A 12498-nucleotide genomic window follows, 5' to 3' on the forward strand; every position below is an offset into this window, starting at 1 on the left:
CAGCACATACCAACCGGGTGCGGGGTTTGCCTCGGAGTCTACGGCCTCTTCCTGGTTCTCTGCTGAAAGTAGTTTTGGCTACTCTTTCATTGGTCATTCTGGCCACGTGTCCAGCCCACCGCAGCTTGCCACATTGCACTACCTTCACTATATCAGCATAGTTGTATACTTGGTACAGCTCGTGATTCATGCGTCTGCGCCACACTCCATTTTCCATTTTGCCACCAATTTTACGCTCAAAAACCCCAAGCACTCGCCGATCAGCTTCCTTTAGCGTCCAGGATTCGTGTCCGTAAAGGGCCACCGGGAGGATTAGTGTTCTGTAGAGCGCCAGTTTTGTGCGAATTTGCAAACTACGGGACTTCAGCTGGCTACGTAATCCGTAGAAAGCCCGATTCGCGGCTGCCACTCGTCGTTTTACTTCGCGGCTTACATCGTTGTCACATGTCACGAGTGTACCAAGGTATATAAATTCCTCCACTACTTCATATCGTTCCCCATCTAACTCCACCTCGGCACCAACACCACTTGGGCTCCCACGTTCCCTACCAGCAACCATGTACTTCGTTTTGGCGGTATTAATGGTAAGTCCCAATCTCGCAGCTTCCCTTTTAAAGGGCCTGAAGGCCTCTTCCACTGCTCTACGGTTAATTCCGATGATATCGACGTCATCCGCAAAACCAAGGTGCATGAAAGTTAAATAATGAGTGCCTTCGGACATAGCGTGCACCATGAAAAGAGAATAATTTAAAGTATTGTTAGTTGCTTTAGAAGCAGCAGAAGGTGTTATTTCGTACTTCCGCGTTGCACGCGATATTCGTATATTGAGGGATGCTATGAAGCGTGAATGTATGTGGCTCATTAGTTATAGGCGAATTGAACCATTCGCTTCTCCTTTTCCTCAAGGTAAAATCGTTTGCCGATGCTCGGCGTATATATTCATTTTGCGGATTTTTCAACCGCTGAAAGCGAATAAGGGAATTATGCGCCCAGCTAGCACCAACTCGTATATCAATGTACGAACATTATCGTAAATATCTCCTAACAAATTCAAAATCGTAACTAAAGCTGGATAAAGTGCGATCAAGTTGATTTTCTATCATATATAATGATAATAACTGACATTCATACGATTTTCAGCACAAAATCGTATAGTAGTACGGAGCGACTCGCGCTTAATCGGATATTATCGTATATAAATACTTATATAGTCGTAACGCTCAAAATTATTCGTATTCACGTATATCACCTCCAAAATATTACGGATATGCCAATTTTGCGCATCATATACGATTTATTAGCATGTATATCTGTACGTAATGCTGATTTTTATCTTTTTACCTTTGTTATAGTATATAACAAAGGTTTAGAAATTGGTCGAAAAACACGAAACTGATCCGAGGCCCGGAGGGCTGAATCACATATACCAATCGATAGAGCTCGACGAACTGAGCAATGTCTGTGTGTGTGTATGTGTGTGTGTATGTGTGTGTGTGTGTGTGTGTGTGTGTGTATGTGTGTGTGTGCAGCTCATTTTCTATCGCCTGTTTCTCGGATATGGCTGAACCGATTTATGCGTTATTAGTCTCATTTGAAAGGTATTATTGCCTAGTATATCACTATTGAATTGCTTCGTGGTCCGGTGTTTCGTTTGAAAGTTATAAGCAAAAATGTGAAAACTACGTGACACGGTTTTCTCAGGAACCACACAACGGATTTCAATGATCTTAGTACCAAATGAAAGCTCTTCCTAAATTATAAAAATTTTCGGGAAGTTTGATTGAAAACAAATAAGTAGTTTAAAAGTTATGCTTAAAAACGTGTTTTGACAAGGTAATAATTATCGCCTGTTTCTCAGAGATGGCCAAGCCGATTTATGCGCTATTAGTCTCATTTGAAAGGTAATATAGCCGGATAGATCACTATTGAATGGTTTTTTGATTGGACTTTTAGTTTGAAAGTTATGAGCAATTGAAGTTACACGTTAAAATTTACAATACTTTATAGCGATTTTAACCAAGATAATTTATCTAGTTTCAATTGTTTTAGTATTAAACGAGAGGTCTTAACACTGCAAATGTATTTACCAAATTTCATAAGGATTGGTTCTACTGGTCAAAAGATATTTAAAAATGATTGATGAAATTTATTCAAGAATAATATAGTAAAAATGTGTAATTTTTCAACGGGTGTTTCTTTGCAGCAGTTAATTAATAAAATATAGCACATTTCCTGACACTTTTAGGGTGACCGTGAATCCACCTAATAGGGTGACACAAATTTTTGTTTTTTACATGCGTCCAAAAAAATAGCGTCTTCACAAAAATTCTAGAACACTAAAATAATCAACTTTGCTGCATATAGTAACTATCTATCTCTTACTGGTTGCGAAATTTAATGATTTGTTTGAAGAAACCACTTTAAAATCAAGCAAAGCAAAGCCATGGGTGTAAACGTCCTTCAGAACTTTAACCGGAAAGCATTCAGATTCACAACATGCACGAAGCATTACGACTAAACTGAGGGATTCCTATGTCATCAAAAAATTTTCTCATAGGTCCACCATCTTTCAAATCATCATTTCAAATCAATCTCGAAAAGCCACCCTTCTTTATAGACAGACTTCGCAGCCGATTATTAGAGTACAGGAAAATTACGGGGCTAGGGCAAAGATCCTATTAACTCTGTAGCGACACCGATCAGTCGAGATTCGAACATACAATGACTGGCTTGTTAGGCTAGCATTGTACCCCGAAGCTAACAGCCACTTTAAAATCAGTTCTGCTCGAAAATTCTGTACACGATGTTTTCATTGCTTTCCTATATTCTATAAAGTATTTAGTAGGTTAAAATACACTCTGAAAATTGTTTATAGCTAGGATGCATATGGATGATAACTAGCACAGCGTTAACAAACAGTTGAATTAAATTCCGAAGACGTGTCGATTTCTTTATGGTCATTTCCAGCTCAAAACGCTAAAAAAAGCCAGTTTTTACTCGACTATTTTCGATAGGAATTGGAATTTGAATGTGAAAATAGTTTCTTTCTAAACCTAATATTTGACGAGCAGCATTCCAAAAGGTCCAATGTGCAAATGAGAGATTCTCTTTGCGACTCGTTGCTTACGGTTATTACGGCGGCATAAATGCACTTGAATGCATCTATTTTGCATGAAACGGTTACTGGTGTTATTGGAAAGCTTATCCTTTAGAATAATTTGGTTGAAATGTATTTATGCCGCCGTAATAAGCATAAGAGAAGAAACGCAAAGAGAATCTCTCATTTGCACATTGGACCTTTTGACATGTTGGTCGAGATTTCCAGATTTATTTGTAAGTAAAAAAATAAAAAGGTTTGACAAAACGGGTCTTTTTTTAAAAAGGAGGTACTACCACTAATCGTACCACTAATGGAGGTATCAATCGGCACCAAATTTAAGATTTTTGCTTTCTGACCTAAAATGAACAATCTGACAAAATTTGGTTCAAATCCGTGAAAGTCGATTACACGGTTATCGGATACTTTGCATGTGTTGACTTCAATAGATAATTTTGAGATTTCACATCTGAATAACTTGAGAACGGCTGGGCCTAAGAAACAGTTTATATAAGAATTTAGTTCAAAGTGATGCGTATATAATTTGACTCTGTCAGTTTTATGAAAATTACAAATTCAAATACAAATCAAATATAATATTTTAACTGAAAATGCCTATGTCAAATGACATATAAGATGGTATAACAAAGGTTCCTTTCACCACTAAGTGGATTAAATCGGGTTTTGTTATACTATAACAAAGGTTTAAAAATTGGTCGAAAAACACGAAATTGATCCGAGGCCCGGAGGGCCAAGTCACATATACCAATCGATAGGGTTCGACGATTTGAGCAATGTCTGTGTGTGTGTGTGTGTGTGTGTGTGTGTGTGTGTGTGTGTGTGTGTGTGTGTGTGTGTGTGTGTGTGTGTGTGTGTGTGTGTGTGTGTGTGTGTGTGTGTGTGTGTGTGTGTGTGTGTGTGTGTGTGTGTGTGTGTGTGTGTGTGTGTGTGTGTGTGTGTGTGTGTGTGTGTGTGTGTGTGTGTATGTATGTAATGATTTTTTCTATCGCCTGTTTCTCAGAGATGGCTGAACCGAATGGTTCGCTATTACTTTTGTTTGAAAGGTGTTATTGTCTAGTAGATCACTATTGAGTTGTTTCGTGACACGACGTTTCGTTTAAAAGTTATAAGCAAAAATGTGAAAAATACGTGACACGGGTTTCTTCAAAACTACATGACCGATTTCAACGATCTTAGTATCAAATGAAAGCCCTTATTAAAGCTAAATTGTCCAGAAATTTTTAATTGAAAACAAATAAGTAGTTTAAAAGTTATGCATTAAAAACCTGTTTTGACAAGGTCATAATTATCGCCTGTTTCTCAGAGGTGGCCAAACCGATTAATGCGCTATTAGTCTCATTTGAAAGATAATATATCCTAATAGATCACTATTGAATGGTTTTTTGATTGGACGTTTAATTTGAAAGTTATGAGCAACCGTATACACCACACCAAAATTTACAATAATTTATAATGATTTTAACCAAGATAATTTACCTAATTTCAATTATTTTAATATCAAACAAGAGGTTTTGAGACTACGAATATATATGCAAAACTTCATAAGAATTGGTTTTGCCGGTCAAAAGATATTAACCCTCGAACACTCGCGCCAACTTTTGTAACACAGTTACTCGCGCGCACAATAGCCCCAAACCAAAGAAAACGTGTGCACTAGAGTTTTGACTGGAAAAACTTGGTTTTAGGTTTATCGAACCTTTGGAAGAGTTTCTTGAAATTGGAAGCTCTATCGTCTGGTGGAATTTAAATTTTTATTAATCCCCCTAAAAGTGAACTAAAAAAATATTTTTCTTCAGTGTCAATATAACACATTGATGTGTTCTGCAAAGTTATAGAGCATATTATTACAAGAAATTTTTCTAAAGACAGTAACCTTCTATCTCTGCAGCGAAGATAGAAAAATCTTATTTATTGTATATGAATTTGTAAAATCAGTTTTTCTATTATTGCTCTTTTTGTAATTGTTGCATGACTTTTTCATGTACTACAAAATTGTACAAATAGTAAAAATACACAACTTTTCTGAAAACAGTATACCTGTATGTTTGCTTGTTTAGGAACTGTAGAACTTTGATTATAAAGAATACCCTAATTTTGACTCCGAATTACTCGACTATCAGCAGACGGATACATTTTAAACATTTTACATTTGCTGATAGTTTTGCTGCATAAATTTTCCCAACAATTTAAATTATTAATGCATTGAATAATTATGATATTTTGCTCACAATAAGTTTGTTGAAGAATATACGTTAGTTAAACAACGATTTGTAATTTTATAACAATATGGCGTTGAAAAACCTACACGTGTTGTATAAAATACAACAGCGTGAGTTAATAAAAATTGATGAAAATTATTCAAGAAAACTCTATTGATGTGATTCAAATAGAATGGCATTACAAGAAACTATGAATAGAGCATAGTTCAAAAACCTATAAACTAGACCTTTACTAGACAATGTATATGCTAAAGGACAAGATTTCCTCTTACAACTTGCTTTTATTTGCACTTACTCAGATTAATAACAACTTACTTATCCTTACTCAGCAATTTCATGATCCTTTTTTCATCAAAATTTAAAAGTGTTCCTATTTTGTTCAAATTTTGTAAACTTATTCAATTTTCAAAAATATTATGTAAACCAACGCACTACGCAACTACAACCAATAGATGAATTATTTTCCGAAGACGTGTCGATTTCTATCTCAAATAGCAAGTAAGACCGTATAACAAAGGTTCCTTTCACCACTAGGTGGATTAAATCGGGTTTTATACATAAGAAAATGCTAGCTGGGCGGTGGTATAGGTATGCCAAGTTTGATGAAGATCGGTCAAGTCGTGCTTGCTTGCTTGCTGCGGAATATACAACCAAACATTGATTAATTGAAAGTCAGAAAAACTTGAGAATGAACCCATGCTAAAGTCATGGCACTAAAGTGTTTTTACGTTTTATTTACACACCCGGTGGTTGTGTAATCACGAGACTTGCCGGAGCAATATATACGCGAATGATAGAATTGGAAGAATAAAACAAAACTAGATATAAGACTATTTAATATAATGGGCGCCAGCAGTTCAGTGAGCAAAACATTCGGGTGCCAACCGAAAGAGCGTGGGAGCGTGCTCCCACCAGCCATTGCACAACCCAATATATTTTTAGTCTAAATTGGAAATTTTCCAGGTCATCCAATTAACCATCAGACACTTCGCATCAGATATTTCCACCCTTTCCAAAACAGTTTACGTCATTATCATGTACAGAGTCATATACGAGTAAATAAAAAGAAAAATACTGTAATTCCGATAAGAATATCGGATCACTAGTGATGAGAATACCGAAACCTGAGGAAACCAATTTTCCACATCCATCACCAGGCTGGTTTAGGACGGTCTGCCAACTCAAGGTTTTTTTTTGTATGCCAGAAGGGCATTGGGTTAAAAGGTTACTGCGACAGTCTTAATGATCATATTTTGTGGCAGGCCCCGATTGCTGTACACAGTTTACAGACCGCTCATACCCATTGATGGAGTTGAGCGGGAAACTCAAGGTATTACAAGTATTGACCAGGTATTACCAGCCAATTGTAACTGTAAGCGAACTGACTGTGTTTTATTTTGCTTGGCCTGATACCCTTAGGGTCGGTATCGACGTCTAGGGAAGACTTATCTTCGCAAAGTAACTTCGAATTGGTCTCAATTTGATTTCGGATCTTTTGTGCACAGTATAAATGATGAAAGGAATAGTTTTACGTAAATGAATCTAATTTTATGAATTGTTAACTCACGGACTCGATGCTCACTGCGCTCTGATTTCAGCTGCCTGGTTAACCGGTGCACGTGGGTTGGACTTCCGCTACGGATTCTGGCTACCTTGTTGGCCGGGGATGGCTTATGGATGTTCTGCTACGGGTTAACCGGTTGCCTAGCGGGCCGGTATGCTTCGGCGTTTCACGCCTGTCGAGGCCAGCTACCGGTGGAACCTGTCCACAAAGGTTGTAGTTTCCAACGATGGCTGAAAATTTCACTACGGGAGTGTGTTTTGACGGTCCCTCGCCTCCTCCATCTATTACTCCAGCACCAGCTTGACTTCTCAATAACTCTGGCGCCTGCGTCTCGGTACTGCCTCTGACCGACGCAAGTATATCATGATATATGCAAATATATCAACCTTCTGTTGACAGGAGGACAATGTAGCCCGTTAACGATGAAAATGATCGTTCGATCAGCATGCGGGATGTCGTTGTTTTCTATCGAATGACCGGTAGACCGAATTTTCTGTCGAAGATCCGATCTCTACGACATCATTGTTCCATTTGAAACGTAGCAATGGTATTTCCCTGTATTATTTCATGGATTTCGACTGAATGGTAGAAGTTAAGGTTTGTCACATCTATAAAAAGGTTGATCGGTTCGATTGCTATAATACTGTGACATTACGCTGTTCCACACCGCCTACGAGGAGCTCTTTCAGATTTACGTCGTTACGTCGTCTGTCTGTATTTAGCTCGTTACGTCGTCTGTCCCTGATAGCACGAGAATTCGTAAGGCAATAGCAGGCTTGCTGTATGGATGCTCGTGCTACTATGGATTCCAGAAATTTTGAGAGTACAGTATACCCACGCATCATATTTGCGTGGATTTCAAGGCAGCATACGATATAGTTAAGCGCGAACAGCTGTGGCAGATAATGCACGAAAACACTGGACAAACTGACGCGATTGATCAAAGCTACCGTGGAGCGTGTGATGTGCTATGTGTGTTTTTAGGGGGCTCTGTCCAGTTCTTTTGAATGGCTCAGAAGGTTACGGCAAAGGGATGGACTGCCCTGTATGTTATTCAACATCTCTGTAGAAAAGTAGCCAACTCCTAGCCTTCGTAGATGACCTCGACATCATTACTGGAAAGCTCGGGACGGTAGAGGCAATCGACGCCAAACTAAAAACGGAGTCTAATAGGATTGGGTTACAAATCAATGCGTCGAAAGCCAAAGTGCATTAGTCGTATTTCAACGAAAGGTGTTGAGGAGAATTTTTGGCGCAGGACGGCGTAGGCGTATGAACCACGAGTTGCAGGCACTACGTGGAGATATTTCCATCGTACACCTGGTGAAAGTTGGGGACTACGGTGAGCCGGCCACGTCGCAAGGATGCCGGACGATTAGGTAGTGAAATCCGTTATCTTCAAGAACTCCATCAGCACCAGGAATAGAGGGGCCCAACGTACTAGATGGCTCGATCGGGTTGAAGCCGAGTTGCGTGTGTCGAGCTCAGGTCCGAGAGGAATTGTTGGTACGACAAGAACCACTTCGACTCGAGTTACTACACGGGCCCCAAGGGGTGCGGGGGGGGGGGGGCGTGTAGTCACGCGAATAGTAAATATTGACATGAGAAATAGGCCCTGCTAAGTTCATGCGTCTATACTCATGTCGACAGCAGCTACTGTCTCCTCTGCAAGACGGAACATCGTTTCCTCGAGTAGATGATCATCTCTATTCAACGTTAAATAGGAGCGGCTCATAATAGCGTCTGACCCGGAACTAAAGAATAGTTACAAAATTATTTTCGAGCATCTTGGTAGAATTCACGAATAAACGAGAAAAAATTCAAGAAGTAGTAGTAGTAGTTAAGTGACTATTTAATGCGATCTTTAAAAGCGAGAAGATGCAGAGCGGCAGGACTCAATTTTATCAGAGTATGTGTATCAACGTTCTTCAGGTTTTAGCGACTATTGGCTCTCGTAAACATTTCCGCCTATATTCGTCAGAATAAAAAATAAATAGTGGAATTAATCGGAAAAGCTTCAAAACTACTCAGAATCTAAGCATGTATATTTGTGAAGATCTGAGTAATTTCAACCAAGTTACAGGGTGGCGGTACTGGTATAGGCAGTAGAATCGTAATTGTCCTGTACTTTATTAATCGGTTGCGAAGTCTGTGGATAAAGAAGGACAATACCTTAAAGACGGTTGCACTTTGCTTTTACAGGGGGGAATGTTAAAGAGTGAGCGCCTTCCGTTGGACTAGCGATGATTCTCTTAATTTAAACCTACCCTTTGCTAACAAAGGTATGGCTCAAAATAACGCCTTTATATCGGTATGTCACAATTGATTTTCTACATAATCAATTTTTTTAGGCCCAAAACCGTTCTGTCAATTACAAATTTTGATATTTCGTTTTCACCGACAAACAATCGATAGTCTGACCTGACCAGACATCCCGGATTTTGCAGTACAGAGTCGGATTTCGATGACTTGTCACGGTTGATGGAGTGTCCCACATTGATTGTTTTTTTTGTCGAGACAGTAGAATGTGTAAATTCCCAGAGAAATGCTATACAGTGCCCTAGAATATGTCTGAAAATTACCAAAAGTAAAATTACAAACGAAGGATTGTTAAAATATGTACAATTCACCAAAAAATATACGTAATTTTGTATTAAGTTGCATTCAAAGAAATGAATCTTCCAGTACAGAATAATTTTCATTTCGGTTACCATCCAATATGTCCCGCATTCATCTAGAAATAATCTGGTCACTTTAAAAAGGCGATATACTTCCAGTTTATAACGTGCAAATCCTGTCAAAACTGGTCTGATTACAATCTCTGTATATGTGAATTTATACTGTTGGGGTTAGATTCAATGTAATTCTATAGAACTTGAATTTTAAGCATAGCAATTACAAGCATTAACTAGATGCTGTAAGTCAAGGTAAAACTAGAATGTTTCGTTTGTCATCCGAACTTTTATCGAACGAATGTTTAATTATCTGAATTTCCAAATTAAATCGATTTTTACGTGACTTGCAAAATATAAAGATTCTTTTTGATTCTTGTTTGACTTATATCGTCACAAACTTACCCTATTTTTTCTTTCTTTCATCACATAAATTCCTAACGTAATTAAAGACTGAATCCATACCCTTTCTTCATTCGGCATGACGCAAAACCTATATTTTTTTTGGCTGTCCGGACGAAGTTTATTGATTTTCAAGCATGGGCGATTGTTTGTCTACCCGGTCTGGTAGGGCAGGTACCGGTTGCTTTCGATCAACAATAAATGTCGTTCCGGTGGACTATGTTCGTTACTGTGCGACAGGGCTAAACGGATATCCATTTCATCATAGTTTTACGGACGTTGTTGGTCCGGACACGCGCTCGCTGGCTGGCTGTGGATATCGTAGGTTGGTAGGACTGGTTGGTGGCTCTAACCGGCGGCAAATGTATTTTGCTCTCAATCATTCGAGCTCAAGTGGTTTGTCTGTCTGCAACAGGCTGTTGAGAACAGTACTTTAGTTTTCCGATATCATGCTGTAATGGGAAGTTTTTATGTACGTTATCGCTGCTGCCAATTAGCATTTCGGGAGCGCTTTTTTCCATTAATATTTATTCAAAGTTCAAACGATGATATCATAACGAGATTAAGCTTCGCCCATTAAACGTTACCTTTTCCCATTTCCGATGCAGTCAAAAAAATTTAACGAAGCGTTAATGCGTGAAAATTTTAAAGCGAATGTACCCTAACCGTTGCTTTTAATTTCCTTTTTTTCAAGAACAGTTAAGTGTGTCAGAAAACCTGAAGTGGATGAACATTATAAATTTTCATTTCCATCTTAGTATTTACATCAAAGAACAACAGCACGTATAATTTCTATTCTAGCTTTGAAGCGTTACACGTCATGATTTTTCTACATTATGCATGAGAATTTGCTCATGACAACAAGCGATCCAACAGAACATTATAAATTATTTCGCAAGTCCGAGTTTTCGTTGTTACTTTAACTGATTCGCCGTATCCGTTACAGCTGAGTCAACTGGTACGTAACGAGTATTCTCAGGGCGAACAATGCTTCTGTTTTGAAACTGAATCCGGAAATCTTGCTTAGTTCGAAGCATTCAGTTTTTCCGACGATGCTCCAGCAGCGTCACAACGTTGGATAAACTCACTTCCAGTAAGTAGAAAAAACAACGATTCTGCTTCAAAGTCTCCGAAGGCACAAAAAAAGCTAGACAAGAAATAAATGGAAAACGCCCTTTTACAGCTACCGTTTATTCACGACCCTAGATTGGTTGACGTTGGCAGCTTCCTTCATTTTTTCCCAGAACGGAGGAATCAGGATTGAATTTCTTCCAGAAGAATGGTATCAGATAATTTAATTTTTTTGTTTCATAAATTGCAGCGAATCAGCAACCCCTACAAGTGCTGGAAATGCCGAAATCAAAAGATTCGTTCAAACCAGTGTTATATTATTTATTAAAACACAGTTCATGCTCGAGTTTTTCTTTTACAGTCCAACATACAATTCCGGCACTCCGTTCGGTACGAGGATGCAAAACCCTTTTTGCAACCCCTACTCCTGGTGCGGTGACCTGTCGCCACTGGGGAAAGTTTGTCGAGTGCGGTGGCGACAATGAAGCCTGAATTGTGCTTCAATCAAGAGTAATTTGAATTTTCAATTTTAAATTCAAGCGCTCCTGTTGATGCTCTCATCAGTCTAGCCCTAGCGTCTAGCTCAACAAGATTTTGTCCGCTAGCTGTCCGAGCCGTGCCGTGCCGTGCCGTGTCGGCTGGGACATTTTCCAGAACCAAAAAGGGAAAACAAAATCAAGAATGGACATCCAGTTGAACCGTTTACTAATGAAATATACGCAAGGTCAGGGTTAGTGTGAAGCAACAGGGCAGATTTGGGTTAGTTTTTTACCATCCGTGTAGAAATCCAGGAGGAAAATTTAGTTTCGTTGCGTTTAAAAGGATACGTTGTAAAAAAGGAAAGATGTGGGCTCAGATTCCATCTCGATATTGCAAATCCAATTAGTCGAGCGTTCGATATCGATTATCTGATGAATTAATTGAAAATCAACAATATTATTCTGTTTGTTGTCATCTAGAATCCAGTTCGACAGAACAACAGGAACAGACCCGAGCGGTGGGTGAATGTGCATGGGTGCATCGGTGCTTACCTTCATCAGTGAATTGATATCGTCGAATGCAGCAGCTTCGGTCGAGTCATCGCTTCCCTGGAACGGAAAGAAAACGAAATAGGAAAAACTGTTATCATATTTAGGTCAAGTAAACGCTAAGATTTTTATTGCTGGTAAATAGTAGGTACGGTTACCGCCGGACGTGCTTCATGAGCTGGTTTAATCTGAAGTTAGTGTAGCGTGTTTTTTAAATTTAGGTAAAGCTCCAAGGGGCTGGATGTGGAGAAGAAAATTTTGAACTTGACTTTAATATATATAGCATTTCCGTTTTACTAGAGAGCCTTACTAGTAACGGAGAACTGAACTAGGCAGCGATATATTATCGTCAGTCATTCTTGGCAATATGTGAGAAATGGAATGCATTTCAGGACTGATATTACAATCACGTTCCATTCCTCTA

General features: G+C 38.9%; 1 protein-coding gene across 1 annotated transcript in view; it reads right to left on the reverse strand.

The window, feature by feature from the left end:
* The window catches only part of LOC128736597 (putative sodium-coupled neutral amino acid transporter 11), a 55168-nt gene that overhangs the window by 23938 nt on the left and 18732 nt on the right, over nt 1-12498 (reverse strand). Inside the window, exon 2 of the mRNA XM_053831087.1 lies at nt 12078-12134. Coding sequence (XP_053687062.1) covers nt 12078-12134 — 57 coding nt within the window. The remainder of the gene's footprint in view (nt 1-12077; nt 12135-12498) is intronic.

The sequence above is a fragment of the Sabethes cyaneus genome, chromosome 2 (genome assembly GCF_943734655.1).
Source record: "Sabethes cyaneus chromosome 2, idSabCyanKW18_F2, whole genome shotgun sequence".
NCBI lineage: Eukaryota > Metazoa > Arthropoda > Insecta > Diptera > Culicidae > Sabethes > Sabethes cyaneus.